Genomic DNA, 15,171 nt, shown 5'->3' on the forward strand with positions numbered 1-15,171 from the left:
AAGTAACACTTAAGGAGAGACAGTGAGGGGACAAGGAAACTGGAATTAATGTTGTACAAAAGATACGGATGCAAGCGTCTGTATTAGATGTTAAGAAAAAAGCAAATGCAAACGGATATCAACAACGAACGAAATGAATGAAGAGAGGACGGGGGAGGTTGGAGATGTCCAGTTCCTCCTCCATGAGGAGTTGCACCGCGAACCTTTTGACAACTCTCAGTGATACCACCACCCTGCCAAGGTAAAGTCTAGCCTCTGCAAAATCCAACGTGACTGGCTGCTCGCGGACTAGCTTGCCAACGGACGCCCGGGATCTTCGGTACATTGGCCTCTTTTCAGCAGGAAAGGTGGAGCTGAAGGCTGGAGGAACCCCTGAATGTCCTTATCGAGGCAATTTGGGCAGGACGCAGTCTGAATAGCCAAGATAGTGTAGTTCTCTGGATATTAATAGTCCAGCTATTCATGGTATAGGCTGATCGTAAGCAAGGAGAGCTGATAAGTATTTATTATTGATGCAAAGACCACCTGTTTGTCTGGATGTTTCACGTTGAAAGCGAGGTTCCTCCGAGGTTCCTAAGGGTACAGCCCCACAGCTTTGCCACTACTTTCAGCAATTCAGCGATCCAGACTTTGCCAAAGGCACGGATGATCCCATTTCCTATGCCAAGTTAACGCTTGGTGCAAGGGAAAGTGCTGACTCGTCTGTGACTCCAAGACGGAGTATGCCCGGCTCGGTCACGTGGTCCATTCACAGATCTAACTGTCGAGCCTGGCTCTCAAGTCATACTGTCCGCAAACTTGTTTAAGCATATATCATTCCAAGAATTCCATGGGCTAGTTTTTGGGACCGTGGACGACTAAGGAGAAATCGCCATCGAGACTGCATAGGATGGGGGATATGTCCATAGTGAGTGTGGTGACTAATCAAATCGATCAGTGTACATCTGCCCTGTTGAGAAGGCTATCGACGTCTTTCTACCCGGATGCACCCAAAGCCGGACCGCACGTCAAGGATATAGGCCAATCCCACGCATGTTCGGTAAAGGAGTAGCTATGGTACTTATACTTCCAATTTCTACCGGCTGGTCAAACGGAATTCTCGAGCGACGGCTGTAGGGAATTCGGGATATACCGGAGTGTGCAGGTAAAATACCGAGATACTCGCATCACAGGACAGATGTTAAAAAGCTGGATATCTGAGTAAGAGCAGACTACTGCAAATGGATAAAACAGTTTTAGCTTATAGTCAGATCATCTTCTCGAGGCCGGAAGTCTAATCTAGTTAGAAAAGGTTCTCGGAAGCCGGTCAGAAGTAACGGAGGCTGTTGAATTGTATGAGGTTTTAGGTGTGGGAGCCACTGCGGATATCCGGAGGACTACCGTTTCTGCAGGAACCTCGGCCCTGGCCTCTATTCCGTACACTAAGGTGTAGGTAAAAGGTAAGGGCAGGGTATAGGAAGCAAGGGATGACATTATAAACCAACCGTCTTTGGTGCTCAGACTACGTCATGTACTGATCTGCCGTTTTGTAACTCTCTATTTAGTGTCAAGGACAATCATGTCAACAGAACAATGAGAGCAGCCGAGGCAAAATATGTAGATACTAAGGTAGCGGAAGAACTCGACATTTTTTCTCGGATAAGGCAGTAGAGTCGGTCAGGACTTCATGAAGAGATTAACTACATTCAAGGGAACATTCGTGCAGCGCCAAAATAAACAATAGCAAAGAAATCACTTCCGCATAGGACTCTGTTGTTTAGGACCTAAGATGTCATCGAGGAGCCCGTTCCAGAGTTCCGAGGCAATGGACTTGGCTCCACTCTGTTCTTGTTGGCTCTTGAGTTGGGCTGCATATCTCGATTTCCCGACGGCTTCGGTGAGGGAGAACGGATCGATCTCCATAGAGTCGTTGTCAACAACCTCGGACATGGGGCTGGCGGAGACGTCAATCCCGTCGCCAGAAACGGTGTAAACCTGCGGCTTCATCAGGACGCTCGATGGGGCAGCTGGCTCATGGTGGGTGTACGTCTCGGGGAGGATCGGAACAGGCGCATCCCATGAGGAATTATTGCTTTCGTCAATCGAGGGCATGTAGGCGAAGTCAACGGTAGATGAGTCATTGACGGCTTTGAGGGAGCGGGAGGTGTTGAATGTGCGGCTGGGGGTACTAGATCAGGCGTGTTAGTGCCGGGTGTCTATACAACGGCGCACGGCTGCAGGAGATTATTACGTACTCTGGCTTTGAGCTGCTGTTGATTCTCCTCATAGCAATGCTGAATGCACGGGACTGGAGGAAATCATGGTTGGAAAGACGCTCGACCAGCTATGTAAGGAGCTCGTTAGTTATTGGTACTGTAACTGACGCCACTGACAATGCCTACCTCTGCATGAGTACCGGTGGCTCTCAAGGAGCGCTTTTGGCACTCGCTCTTGAGGTCCGCCAGGCTGCGAGTCGAGTATAAGGTCGCTTTATCTGAGACATTGGCAGGCTGAGCCGAGTGAGCGCCAGTGATGTGTAGACCCCGGCGGTAGGCGGGAGAGAAGGTATGCTGCTGGGAAAGCAGACGAAGAGCGCGGAGCGAATTTGAACGAGGAGCAGCCATCATCAGATATATTGAATCGATGATTCGGATGATTTAAATGTGGATGCGACGAGCTTAAAGCTGCGAAGAATCCAAGGTTGGGATGAGGAATGTAGGTATAGCTAGTGCAATGCCAAGAGTTGACTGTACGACGAGGCAAGTATAGTATTGGATGAAGCTTGCAGATGCAGGACGAAGTGTGAGAGATGAGAGGATGAGGAGGAATAGCAGATGAGTGAGAAAGAATCAGTTGTCAGCCGGGGGACAGGCCGTACTTGAAGGTGCCGGGTAGCACAGAGTCCCGTCACAGTCGCGGTGCCAGTCGAGCTCTCCGGAGGAGTGGAACGGTTGGGGGATGTTGAGCTCTCCACTCTGCAGCGGGCGAGTGGGCTCTCCTGGAGTCGGTCTGGGCCAAGTCGCCCGGATGTTTAATAGTAGCGCCTCTAGAGATCGATCTTCACGGTGTTTTGGTCAGGCGACAACATCTTCATCTCTTTTCGCTGAATCTATTGAAACATCGCATTTACCACTATTGGCTACAACATGGATCGGGGACGGAATTCAGGCAGAACATAAGGAGGGGTAAACCGTAAACGAGGTTGAGGACGCGGACGGGGCCCATGATCATCCCCTCAAATGCATACAAATGCATACCGTAAAGAGTACAGACAACAGTTCCTAAGAGACCAGTCTTATCTCATCGCCATCCTCCTTCGGAGCTACAAGGGTGGTCACCTTCCGGGTACGTCCTGCGTGGGCCAATAGCGACAAATCAGGCAATATATACAGAACGGTTTTGTGTATCCTGAGACGGAAGGATTTCTTACTCTTCTCCTCTTCTCCTTAACTGTTTCATTGGGAAGCCCAGTAACCGCCCCGTCGCGTCATTCGTGAGGCGTGCCCAGAGCTCAGGGTAATCATGGTCCCGGACAGCCACAGCTAGCGCAGATCACTCGAAGGCAAACGAAGCTTCCATCATCTATCTCACTCAAATCTTTGAAATCATTATCATCAATATAATCGCTTGTTCCGGTAGTACTCTATCCTCATGTTTTCATGTTTACGTGTTGACTGCACCTCAGCAGGCTGCGACTCTGTTCGCATGCTGCAAAATCCCACTCATGACGTGGAAATCGAATCCGTCACCTTCATGCAGCGCTGAGACTTTGGCCACGAGTAGTCCATGACATGACTTGACATGATGCCGTAATGCCCCTCAGCATGCTGCAGTATACGCATGCTCGATGTGCGAATCAATTCTATCGCACTGAACGTAATCCTTCATCTCCATCCAGGATCAAGAATACTCTCAAAACAGAGTACAATGCAGCGACTCATGTCGCGCGATGCAATTTACGGTGAAAGTGAAACAGCAAATCAGAAATGGGCTGATCAAGAGGATTGACCCCTAGTCTGCTGCTGTATGATTACAGCTACTGTGTAGATGTAAGAATAGGTGCTGTATTTCTAGAACCGGCACTTGTTGAGGGGCGGTAAGAAAGTCATGTGAGCTCTAAGTGCTTTTGGAAGGAGGACCGGAAATCCGGGCTATTTTTGTTGAGGACTCTTGGTTGCGGGTTTGATGAGGTCAGATTCTGGCCTTGTTCTATTCTCTAACGTTTGATGCTTATCGTGCTGAAGTATACGCCGCATCTTGAGATGCAAACGTGGCTGAGATGTCCAAAATTGCCGTCTCCACTGACTCGGCGGCATGGTAGTTCTACAGTGTGCAGGTACGCCTCACCAGGTATGATTAGGAACAGAATATCGAAAATTATGCAAGCTGTCGTCTATTCTCTTATCTTTTCCTGAGCCGATAATGAACGCCAACAATGGGAAGCTATACTGTCTGCGGCTTTGCCGATCGTGCTCGCTAGACCTGAGAACCAACGCTTGCACCTAGAGCTTAGAGCCTTGACACCCTCGACTTCCGGCCCTTGGCGATCTTTCGAGCATAGGGGTGCAGAGGACCCTCTGGCACCAGGTGGTCAACATCTCCAGTGTGGACGAGATGAGGCCCAGCTTCATCGAGCGAGGTGATCCCAATGTTTCGCATAGCAGTTTCCAATTCGTCTCGCATAACTACGTATTTCAGCATACACTCAAGAGTTGCAGGTAATTAAGGAACTTACTGTCGATCAAATGCTCGACTCCAGCTTGGCCATAATTGGTAGCAAAGAGCATGCTGCGTCCCATTCCCACCGCTGTTGCGCCTAGGCAGATGGCTTTCAAGATATCAGTGCCCCGCCGAATGCCGCTGTCCACATAAATCTCCATTCTGTCAAATATCTCCGGGCAGCGTTTGTGGAGCTCAAGGAGGGTAATAATCGACGGGGGGCTAGTGTCGAGGTTGCGTCCGCCGTGGTTGCTGAGTAGGATACCGTCCAAACCAGCTTCCATTGCCAACATGGCGTCGTCTGCAGACATCACACCCTTCAGGCATACAGGAAGGTGGGTATGTTTCCGAACCCACACAAGATCTTCCCAAGTCAGTCCAGGATCTATGAAACCTGCCATCACTCGTCCCAGCCCGCCACCTTTGCTATCATTCCTTGCTTGTGACGGGGCCATGGGAACGGATAGACTCTCATCAGCCTTCACCCGTTCATCTGCTTCTCTCTTTCCTGGCCATGCTGCGTCGACTGTCACAAAAATAGCCTTTATATTTGGGTTGGCTGAGCATTTCCGTAGAAGTGCTGCCGACTTTTCGCGCTCCCGGTTGACGTATAATTGGAAGAAGAAGCTTGCGCCAGGAGCAGAGTCCTTCAACTCCTCCATCGTGTAGGAAGAATTGTTTGAAATCTGTCGCATCTATTAGCAAGAGGATGAACAAACATCGCCGACCACGTACTCCCTGCATGATCCCCCGGCTCTCACACGCTCGTGCGATGGCGCACTCGCCATCCTGGTGGATAAGTTTGGCCATGGCCGCAGGGCTGACGAACAATGGGATAGAGCTGTCAACTCCAAGAATCTTTGATTTAGTATCCACACTCCGAACATTCCTCAACACTCGAGGTCGGAACCAGATACGGTCAAAGCATGACTTGTTTGCATCACGCGTGATGAGATCCGTTGCTGCACTAGAATAGAATGCCCACGTCTTCTTACTGGCGGTTCTCGAGGCCACATGCTCGAAATCATGAGAGTTTATCAGTGTTTCGAGCGGCGGCTTGTCGTTTTCCCATACTCGTTCAGGATTTTCACTCGCTGGTTGTTTATGCCAGTTTTCGTCTGTCGTCGCCTCGTCAAGCTTGCCTTTGTACTGCTCCGGTGCCAATTCTGCCTTTAGAAGCCCCGGAGTGTGAACTTCGGAGTACGCCTTAGTGGCATCGCGACCCGCATACTTCAATATAACTAGTGAGTTGATCAGCCAAAGCACTCAGTTAATCTCGTCTTTTGATCTCACTTGTGGGGCCTCCAGGATGTGTAGCCAGGAAGTTGGTCACATCCCACACTTGATTGTCGACCACAATCCAACAATCATCTGGTTTATTGTGCCCAGATATCTCCTGCGTAGATAGGAGCTTTTCTTGCGCCATACTGCATGTAGACGTGAGTACCCACGCTGCGAGTATCGTTCAGTTTGAAGACGCGAATTCTAATTTATTCAACCGGACCGAACAAAGCTGCACTATATGGATGCCCCAATCCCTGCAGGAATACGTTGAGGGAAGACTGAAGTTATACGAGTTAGTGTTCGGGCTAGGTGCGTCCGAGGAACCCTTTGAACTCCGCACTTCTCAGCGATATTGCGGAGAAATGCTAGCAGGCCCACAAAGCAGCGGGAATAACTCCGCAAAACGGGATGATTTCATTCGCCATGAGACGGAGTTCACAACAGACATCACGGACAGTTTCCGATTTCAACTGTTCGTATACTCTAAAAGGTGAAGAATTGTCTCTAGAGGGCAATCTCCCCTCCAGTAGCTGTTCGGGATAGTGTCGTGAATACTTTCTAGGCTGTTTCGAAATACCGCGGTAACACAAACGACCAATCATAGCGAAAGGGATGTCAAAGCTCGCACGCCTTGATGCTAGGTAGACTCCTCCGTATATTCTCTCAATTCTCGGCCGAGTCGGGTACGGGACCCTAAGCTGACAGCTGTGAAATGGTGCAACTCCCTTAAAGGGAGCAGGAAAGCGAGGATCGGATACCTAACCGCCGATGATTACTTCCCGGTACGACAGCACCAGCCACACCGACAGTGGCTGGTGAATGCCAAGACCCAGACACAAATGGCGACGTTCGGCCTCTGATGTTCTTCAATCTAAGAAGAGCACTGCATAGACAGGCATTCGCATAGGCTACCAAATGAATGGAGGCTTCTGTGTAGGTGGCACTCTTAAGAAGCTAGGTAATATCAATAAAACTTGCGTTTCCCTCCACTCTATTAAAGGAAATACATTGTGCCCTCGCACACCGGTTCTTCTTTGCCGGAGTCAAGGTACGTGATTACTTTAGGAGTGCTAATCGGCGTGCCCTATTACTCTCGCTTATCTCCCGTTATGTACTGTGAACTACAATACTCACGGCCAAACAGTTTTTCTCGGGACCTGTACTGATTCTCGACCTTCGCTGCTCTATTGCACATTGCCCAGGTGGGGAAGCCGTGCGTATTCATCGGCATCTGTCCCATCGTTCAGAATGGGTGAGACAAGTCCAACCCTCAGATATGTGGATGTGTGTTCCTCGTGTCCGGTAGTTCGCCGTTGAGAAGCTAATCAGAGACTTGAAACTCAGATCGGAATCAACCTGAGCGATCCGGTTTTCCAGGGCAATTACCACGGAAAACAAGTCCATGAGAGTGACTTGGACGACATCGTTCAGCGCGCACACAATGTGGGCTGTCAGAAGTTCATGGTAACTGGCTCTGATCTAGAGGAATCCAAGCGTGCCATTGAAATCGCTCAGAAATACCGTATGTTAAGTCAGCGCCCCTTTCTTCAGACCATAAAGATTGACGTCTATCAGCTGGCTTCTGCTATGCAACGGTTGGAGTTCATCCTTGTCAAGCCAAGCTTTTCGACAGCTTCCCCGGTGGCCCAGAAAAACTGTTAGAGGAGCTTCGGTCGTTAGCGCTGGAGGCGAAGCAAGCAGGTCACGCCGTTGCCTTTGGAGAATTTGGGTTGGACTATGACAGACTTTTCTTGAGCCCCAAGGAACCGCAGCTGAAGTACTTTGAGGCTCAGCTTGATCTTGCTGTTGAGATACAGCTTCCACTCTTCCTGCATTCGCGAGCCGCCAGCGAAGACTTTGAGAAGCTTTTGGCACCGAGGCTGGAAAAGCTTCCGAAGCGAGGACTCGTTCATAGCTTTACAGGGACTATGGAGGAGATGCAAAGACTGGTGGCACTTGGTCTGGACATTGGGGTCAACGGGTGCAGTTTGAAGACAGAAGAAAATTTGGAAGTGGTAAAGGCCATTCCATTGGAGCGTATTCAGATTGAGACGGATGGTCCTTGGGTGAGAAAGTTCATTGCCATGTTTTATTCTATCTATGGTTACTGATTTTCTTTACTTTAGTGTGAGATCCGTCCCTCGCACGCCTCGTCGAAATTCTTAAATGGGGCGCCCCCCTTACCGAAGGCAGTCAAGAAAGAAAAATGGCAAAAGGGATGTATGGTCAAAGGCCGAAATGAGCCTGTTGCCATAGCCCAGGTTGCGCATGTCATTGCCGGCGTCAAGGGGATTACTGTGGAAGAGGTTTGCGAAGCGTGGGTCTTCTTCCCATCTACTGATATTCACTGCTAATCCTCACTCATCAGTGCGTGGGCCAATTCGATCAAGATGTTCGGGCTGGGAGAAGATGCTCCTTAGTTCCTTCCTCAAAGCACACTCGCTGCTTTCTTAGCAACTCTAGTGGATTATATGATACCAAGCTTGTGGATGAGAATGGAGCGAGCTTTGTACTTTTCTTTTTGGCTGTATAGATCTAGATCAATGGCAAAATTTCACCACCAAGCAAAAAGAGTTCCGAAGTAAGACTCTCAAGCGTTGATTCTGGTGTTGCTAGACGGTCACTCTCCTTACTGCCATGCCATACAAATGCCCCGTTGTGGCGTCAGTCCTTCGTTCCTTCTCCACCTTCTTCCCTTTCATTTTCACTGGGCGCTCTCTGTCTTAGCACTTTCCTATGCAGCTCATCAAGCAACTCTACTTTCCGCGGAGCCCACCCTATCATATTTCCAGTCATAGAAATGTCTCTAGTTCTGTGTTTCCGCTACTAAGCATCCTCATGCCTTCTTACCTACCTTGACATCTTTGTTTTTTTTGCCAGTTCTTAAACGTCCTTGATCACTGTTCGTGCCTAATTTGCTTCTCTTCCATACTGCACATGAAAAGACCTTTTTTTCTGCAGCATCTTGCACTTGTTTACTTCTCTTCACACCTCACCGCCCCGGTACCTTTACTATAACACCAAACCTTTACCTCCCAACATCTCTCCCACTCACTGAAACTCACTGAACGTTAACCAAAAAGCAGTTTTTTTGTCGTCTGTTCTGTTCAGCTCGACTATTTCATGCCTTTATCCAACATGGTTGGCCTTCAAAAGGACAGCTAGACTTCCAGTCTACGTCAGATTTGCAATCACATTCTTTTTTCCTTCTCAAATTTGACAAATAGGTTGTTTTCAGGAGTTGACACTCTCTTCTAAGCTCTGGTTAATCCCAACGGTGTCTCCTCTTTTGACCCTGGGCGACAGGTCGAGTTATTCATCTACCGTCTCTGGATACGCCTTCACGATGACTTACCCTTTGACGAAGAAAATCATCAATAATGTGAACGGAGGCCAGCAAGGTTGGTTTCCTCAGCTGATGACCTGTATCGTCCTTGCAAGCTAACGCTGGTTGCCGGTATAGTTGAGAAACAGGGCACCACGGTTTCGCCGTTGGATCCGGGGGAATCAGATGTTGGAAAACTAGAACTCCCTGAGAATTTTGGCGAAGTCGTGAAAGGAATTTACCGTTGCGCGTTTCCCCAGCCCTGGAACCTTCCGGCGCTCAAAACTCTAGGGCTGCGAACCATAATGTAAGAGCTTGTCCACGTATTGTGGGACTATGGCTTACATATGGCTTATAGTACCCTCGTTGATGAGCCTTACACGCAGAGCCACGAGAAGTTCCTTGAAGAGACTGGGATCACCCATCATCGTATTCCATTCATCGCGAATAAGGACCCTGCTATCAAAACGCCAGAGCGTGTGGTGAACACCATTCTAAGATTGATGCTCAATAAGTCCAACCACCCTATCCTCATCCACTGCAATAAAGGAAAAGTAAGTGCAAGGTTTTCGGCATCTACGGATACACTTTTCGCTAAATGGTAAACAGCATCGTACAGGGTGCGTGACTGCGTGTTTTCGGAAGCTGCAAGGATGGGACAGACAAGACATCCTGAATGAATATATCCGTTACTCTCGCCCAAAGCAGCGACTTCTGGACGAAGTATTTATCGATGAATTTGACCCCTCGGCGCTCTCTCATTTGGCTCAGGCTTCTGGCGCGATGTCGTGGGAACTCTCAGGGACCTATGCCAGTATTACACAAGAGGAGGACAAGAACTCGCCAGAGAACCTTATTCAGCCCCCTCGGAATGGGATTCGCGTCGCTTCATGACTCTGGAGTTGGAACATGTTCTCTTCGAAGCATCATGCAGTCAAGTTCCTTTGAATCTACAGCCGGCTTTGATATGAGTATGTGGCTTTCATGGCGTTAGGTGGTATGGCTTTAGCGCTGAACTAGACACTTATGGAGTCAACGTTTCTTTTGTTATGGCGATCTATTATATGGAGCTCTATGCACAGCGCAACATTTCAATTCTAGAGGATTGATCCGAGTATCTTTGGCTTTTGCTTTTTTTTTTTTTAAACCTCATTGCCGCTTGTCAATACTTGCTTGAACATGCCCTTGACACCAAAAATAAGGTTCGCGAATCTCAAGAATTCATTCTCTTCAATTCGACTACTAACCTCGTTACTTTCAAACCGGGTATCTAGCTGCTGTGACCATGGCGAAGACTGCCAGCCTGGGTACCGTGCGGTTTTCCCTTATTATACTGTCGCTTCTTTGTTTTATTCCACAGACAGTTTCTGAGATGTGGGACGAGCAGGTTCGTTCTAGCCGGACAATAGCCACAGCCATGATTATAAAACGAGGATATCTATTTTGTTACTGACTGCTCAGCAAAATACACGGTGTGGTCTACGTGCGAGAAAAAAAAACAACTATATAATCCCGGCCCTTATCGGACCGCCACAGCGCCATATTCAGAAATCGTTACAGAGCAGCTCCATATCATACTCCTCTTCACCGTTGCCGACGAGTTGTTCCCAGTCAAGGTTCTGACTGCAATTGAAGGATATCTGGACTTGGCTTGGGATGATCTCGTCCCCACGAAATTCGATGCGTGACCGATCGTATACATGATGATAATCTGGTGGGAACGCTTGGCTTGGTGGAGATGCGAAGTCCTCTGCAGGGTCAAAATCCATATCGAGCATTTCCTGGTTTGAGTCTATTTCATTGCGGTCGCCGAATGATAGTGGTACTGATGTGTGTGTATAGGGTGGCGTTGGAGTCAGCTTATCTATCGGTACTGAGGACTCGGTATGGAAATCTTCAAGAATCATTATTGAGCGGGATTCTTCCTCGGCTTTTTCGGCATCAATGTCAAGACAGGATTCGTTGTCGTTTGAGCAGATATCCGAGTGGAAATCCACGTCGTTATCAGCGTCAACGGGACTATTGCCGATATATACCAGTTCTTTTGTCATTGTTTCAGATAAGAGAGTCTCATCCCAGGCTCCATCATTCCCGTCTTTACCGAGAACGTGATCTGAGCAGGGCCTCGAGTGTTTCAGGGTAGGGTTGCTATAGAGTCGCTTCTGCGCGACATCCCACAACCGCGTTTTGATCATACTTTTTGTGCTATCACCGCCTGTAGATACTGGGGAGCGCAGGTCCGAGGCAAATACTGTCTCGCCCACGGCGAGTTTGTCCCGAAGAGTCTGGTCATTGCTGCGCTTCAACATTAAAGCCAAGGATTTTGCGATGGATGGCATTAATCGTGACCGTTGATTGATTGCCTAGGTCAAGAAAAGATGCTGTCAGCATTCACCTTAATATCATCCGCACACTAACCCACCTCGCGATATCCGAGCTTGAATATCGAGGGTGCTATTCTAGATAAGCTTTTGAAGTCGTCTGGCCCTGTCCGGTTCTTCTTGCGCCTCAGTGCAGTATCTCCAAAGATCAGTGTCTTCAGCCCCTCTTGGAACAGAGCGCCAAATTCCGAGAAGGAGGACTTTTTGGAGATTGAGTGGTCAGGATGCTGCCAACCTTCGCTCATTTCCTCCGCATCGATTTCGAGTCGCCCGTCGTCGGCTTCTATGACAGTTAAGTTGTCGTCCAGCCAGTATGCCCCTTGACAAACCCGATCATTGAACTGAACCAGTTGTACTATGTTGTTGCCTCCGTCATCACACCCTTGTTGCCAAGATCGTATGCATTGGCTCGTTTTGTGACTATATTCCATGCGGACGTCGATGGAGGTCATATGGACAGCCGGTATTTCACTTGGAGGAATTGCGTCGCTGACATCCTTCAAGACCTTGGGTAGTCTAGGCGTAGTCCTTTGCACCAGTCCGAAAGATCTTTGTATTCCGAAGGAGAGATTATATGTAGGTGTCTGCTCGGGTCCGTAAACGCAACTTTTGTAGGAAACAGAGAGCTCTAGATCAGACCACATCTGTGGCCCGTCAGCTTAGAGGAATACAACAGGCTGGAGCATGCTGTTAGTTTGACTTGACGTACCTTTGCCTTGCAAATAGAGTCACCTAGCTGGGACACAAATCGTGCGAAGGATAGGTGCAAATCAGGTACAAATGTAATGTGAACATCAAGTCTAATCTCGGGTGCTTGAGATACCCAGATATCTCCAGAGAGCAGTAGCTCTTTCAGGAGCTCCAAGTTGTGCAAGTTTGGTCTCCCCCGGGGGGGCAGCATTGACACAGAGGCTTGTAAAGATAACGTTAAGTCTGAAACTGAAGTAGAAAAGTGCTTCTGTCCAAGATGTATAGAACAACTCATGATATATGCTTCTTATAGGCTGTAAATAGCGGGAAACGAGCGGCCATCTTTCGTCGAGAATCGGATGTGGAAGGGAGCTGGAGACTTGATTGAAATAAACGATTTGAGAAGCCGCCCAAAAGATATTTAAGCACGACACTCAAGTCCCCTACTAACTTTTAAAGATCCTGAAAGAGCATCAATGTGCCTTTTGCTGAATAAAGAGATTCTGGGCTGTATTTTGCGGAGGTATACGGACTATGGTTTATTTATTTGATAAAGTCGAGATGCTAAACAGATGAGGCTTTGGGCGGACAAACAGACTGCCCGTAGTTACGTACCGTCCCATACTGCGATACAAGAGGCTGATTGTATGTGAGCTATGATTCAATTTCTTATTGACAACAATCTCCTATAAATGATTTTGAGTTCGCCGGAGTACATCTAGGGAGTAGGTAATATCCGATATTGTGGAGATAGCAGGCTTATCGATAGAGAGCTATCACGTGTATACTGGCCACGCATTAGACCAACTGTTTCATGGAAGATGATGGCTATAGAGACTCACAATCAGCAATGCCCGGTGATGAGAGACAACAGAATCCTCAGGCTGAAACTAATGGTCATGCCGAATTGGAATCGCAGCACCTTCTCTCAGATCAGTCGAAGGAGGAGCACAACGACACTGTGCACCCAAACATAAGCAGTTCAGCACCCGATGAACCGCCGTCGCGATCTACCTCGTTTTCGCCCCTCGATAGAGAGCGCCGCCCGCCCCGGACGCAGAATCGCGTGAGGTTCGATATTGCAGATGATTTTGAAGGAGAGAGTCGTGACAATGGGGTTAATCGCGATTCCGAGGACGTACTGTGGCTGGACGAGGAGGACTACGTTGACAGGGGGCGCTCGGGGCGACATCACGCCGGACAGCGGATTCCCCTCCTAACGAACATCGAGGCGCCGAGCGTGACGCTGGCCACGTCTGAGGAATTTTTCCCGGAAGAGCATCTGGAGAGCGCGAGGCCGAGGAGCGGCATGAAGATGGCGTTCATGAACATGGCTAACAGCATTATCGGGGCGGGAATTATTGGCCAACCGTATGCACTGCGACAATCGGGCATGGTAACGGGAATACTCCTCTTGGTTGCGCTCACGGTTACCGTCGATTGGACTATTCGTTTGATAGTGGTCAACTCTAAGCTGAGCGGCGCGGATTCCTTCCAGGCAACGATGCAGCATTGCTTTGGGAAGTCAGGCCTTATCGCCATTTCCATTGCTCAGTGGGCATTCGCGTTTGGTGGTATGATTGCGTTCTGCATCATTGTTGGGGATACCATACCCCACGTTTTGAGTTCTTTGTTTCCTTCTCTGCGGGAAATGCCATTCCTGTGGCTCCTTACTGATAGACGGGCCATCATTGTGCTCCTCGTTTTGGGGATTTCATATCCACTATCCCTATATCGAGACATCGCCAAGGTTTGAACCCACTGATGGCTTTATGTCTACCGCTGACTCTTGGTTAGTTAGCGAAAGCATCAACTTTGGCCTTGGTTAGCATGGCAGTCATTGTCATTGCCGTGGTCACCCAGGGCTTTCGAGTTCCACAAGACTCGCGCGGTGACGTGAAAAACCTACTCTTGTTGAATACCGGCTTTTTTCAAGCCGTGGGTGTTATCTCCTTTGGTATGTCCAGTTGCCACCCTGCATCTTTCGAAACCTGGTACTAATTATGCTTAGCATTTGTTTGCCGTACGTTGTAGTCCCCAGATAGCACTCAGACAACTGACTTTTCAACAAGACCACAATAGCCTCTTGATCTATGGTTCACTGAAAAAGCCAACGTTGGATCGGTTTGCCAAGGTTACTCACTACTCGACCGGGATATCGCTCCTAATGTGCCTACTCATGGGTGTCTCTGGTTTCCTTTTCTTTGGCTCCGAGACACAAGGCAACGTGCTCAATAATTTCCCGTCCGATAATATTCTGATAAATGTTGCGCGACTGTAAGAGCAAGATCTACCTAAAATAAGCCCAGATATTAGTGAGCTGACATTCGCATAGTTGCTTTGGCCTCAACATGCTCACTACGTTACCGCTTGAAGCCTTTGTGTGTCGCGAGGTCATGACGACTTACTACTTCCCTGACGAGCCTTTCAACATGAATCGACACTTAATCTTCACATCTGCTCTAGTACTAACATCCGTAGCCATGGCGCTGCTAACGTGCGACCTGGGCGCCGTGTTCGAATTGATCGGGGCGACAAGCGCAGCTGCATTAGCCTATATCTTTCCTCCGCTGTGCTATATCAAGCTGAGTAATGGCTCAAAGAAAGCGAAAATTCCCGCGTACGCGTGCATCGTCTTCGGAGTCACCGTCATGGGCGTCAGCCTACTACAGGCAGTTGGGAAGATGATAAAGAGTAGGTGTCCTTCCTCTCCATAAAATAAGTGCATGACTCAGAATGTTTATAGATGAAGGCGGCACGGCGACTTGCAGTACTTAAATAGAGGGCGGCGTT

General features: G+C 48.7%; 6 protein-coding genes across 6 annotated transcripts; 3 read left to right on the forward strand and 3 right to left on the reverse strand.

Moving 5' to 3' along the window:
• Nucleotides 1-1,449: 1,449 nt before the first annotated feature.
• Nucleotides 1,450-3,234, reverse strand: BDW70DRAFT_132298 (uncharacterized protein). The gene is made up of 3 exons (XM_073736136.1): nt 2,382-3,234; nt 2,235-2,323; nt 1,450-2,167 (listed from the first exon to the last, which is right to left on the reverse strand). The coding sequence occupies exons 1-3, from the start codon at nt 2,604-2,606 to the stop codon at nt 1,732-1,734; spliced, it is 750 nt and encodes a 249-aa protein (XP_073598070.1). The 5' UTR covers nt 2,607-3,234; the 3' UTR covers nt 1,450-1,731.
• Nucleotides 3,235-4,237: 1,003 nt separating this feature from the next.
• On the reverse strand, nt 4,238-6,235 carry BDW70DRAFT_17010 (FMN-dependent alpha-hydroxy acid dehydrogenase). Its single transcript, XM_073742849.1, has 4 exons — nt 5,992-6,235; nt 5,434-5,939; nt 4,715-5,384; nt 4,238-4,664 (listed from the first exon to the last, which is right to left on the reverse strand). The coding sequence occupies exons 1-4, from the start codon at nt 6,122-6,124 to the stop codon at nt 4,489-4,491; spliced, it is 1,485 nt and encodes a 494-aa protein (XP_073598071.1). The 5' UTR covers nt 6,125-6,235; the 3' UTR covers nt 4,238-4,488.
• Nucleotides 6,236-7,230: 995 nt separating this feature from the next.
• Nucleotides 7,231-8,402, forward strand: BDW70DRAFT_148741 (3'-5'-exodeoxyribonuclease; the record flags this gene model as incomplete). Its single annotated transcript, XM_073738909.1, has 5 exons — nt 7,231-7,266; nt 7,327-7,504; nt 7,558-8,048; nt 8,109-8,299; nt 8,351-8,402. 5 exons carry the CDS (start codon nt 7,231-7,233, stop codon nt 8,400-8,402), a joined length of 948 nt encoding a protein of 315 aa, XP_073598072.1.
• A 391-nt stretch (nt 8,403-8,793) lies between these two features.
• On the forward strand, nt 8,794-10,297 carry yphA (tyrosine phosphatase family protein). Its single transcript, XM_073736137.1, has 4 exons — nt 8,794-9,383; nt 9,446-9,614; nt 9,666-9,861; nt 9,917-10,297. The coding sequence occupies exons 1-4, from the start codon at nt 9,329-9,331 to the stop codon at nt 10,199-10,201; spliced, it is 705 nt and encodes a 234-aa protein (XP_073598073.1). The 5' UTR covers nt 8,794-9,328; the 3' UTR covers nt 10,202-10,297.
• A 554-nt stretch (nt 10,298-10,851) lies between these two features.
• BDW70DRAFT_148742 (uncharacterized protein) lies at nt 10,852-12,589 on the reverse strand (the record flags this gene model as incomplete). The annotated part of the gene is made up of 3 exons (XM_073738910.1): nt 10,852-11,670; nt 11,730-12,332; nt 12,398-12,589. The coding sequence occupies 3 exons, from the start codon at nt 12,587-12,589 to the stop codon at nt 10,852-10,854; spliced, it is 1,614 nt and encodes a 537-aa protein (XP_073598074.1).
• A 639-nt stretch (nt 12,590-13,228) lies between these two features.
• On the forward strand, nt 13,229-15,156 carry BDW70DRAFT_158110 (putative amino acid transporter; the record flags this gene model as incomplete). The annotated part of the gene is made up of 6 exons (XM_073740470.1): nt 13,229-14,128; nt 14,176-14,335; nt 14,390-14,401; nt 14,451-14,655; nt 14,714-15,072; nt 15,125-15,156. 6 exons carry the CDS (start codon nt 13,229-13,231, stop codon nt 15,154-15,156), a joined length of 1,668 nt encoding a protein of 555 aa, XP_073598075.1.
• Between the last annotated feature and the right edge of the window lie 15 nt (nt 15,157-15,171).

The sequence above is a fragment of the Aspergillus foveolatus genome (genome assembly GCF_047715535.1).
Source record: "Aspergillus foveolatus strain CBS 279.81 unplaced genomic scaffold BDW70scaffold_12, whole genome shotgun sequence".
Lineage (NCBI taxonomy): Eukaryota > Fungi > Ascomycota > Eurotiomycetes > Eurotiales > Aspergillaceae > Aspergillus > Aspergillus foveolatus.

Bases quoted from the DNA above. Each gene is read 5' to 3' on its own strand.
- BDW70DRAFT_132298 (XM_073736136.1), bottom strand. From the start codon at position 2,606: ATGATGGCTGCTCCTCGTTCAAATTCGCTCCGCGCTCTTCGTCTGCTT. The intron at 2,324-2,381 runs GTAGGCATTGTC...CTCCTTACATAG, and splicing joins CCACCGGTACTCATGCAGAG to CTGGTCGAGCGTCTTTCCAA. The intron at 2,168-2,234 runs GTACGTAATAAT...CGCCTGATCTAG, and splicing joins AACAGCAGCTCAAAGCCAGA to TACCCCCAGCCGCACATTCA.
- BDW70DRAFT_17010 (XM_073742849.1), bottom strand. From the start codon at position 6,124: ATGGCGCAAGAAAAGCTCCTATCTACGCAGGAGATATCTGGGCACAAT. The intron at 5,385-5,433 runs GTACGTGGTCGG...TAGATGCGACAG, and splicing joins GCCGGGGGATCATGCAGGGA to ATTTCAAACAATTCTTCCTA. The intron at 4,665-4,714 runs GTAAGTTCCTTA...TGAAATACGTAG, and splicing joins AGTCGAGCATTTGATCGACA to TTATGCGAGACGAATTGGAA.
- yphA (XM_073736137.1), top strand. From the start codon at position 9,329: ATGACTTACCCTTTGACGAAGAAAATCATCAATAATGTGAACGGAGGC. The intron at 9,615-9,665 runs GTAAGAGCTTGT...TATGGCTTATAG, and splicing joins CTAGGGCTGCGAACCATAAT to TACCCTCGTTGATGAGCCTT. The intron at 9,862-9,916 runs GTAAGTGCAAGG...AATGGTAAACAG, and splicing joins TCCACTGCAATAAAGGAAAA to CATCGTACAGGGTGCGTGAC.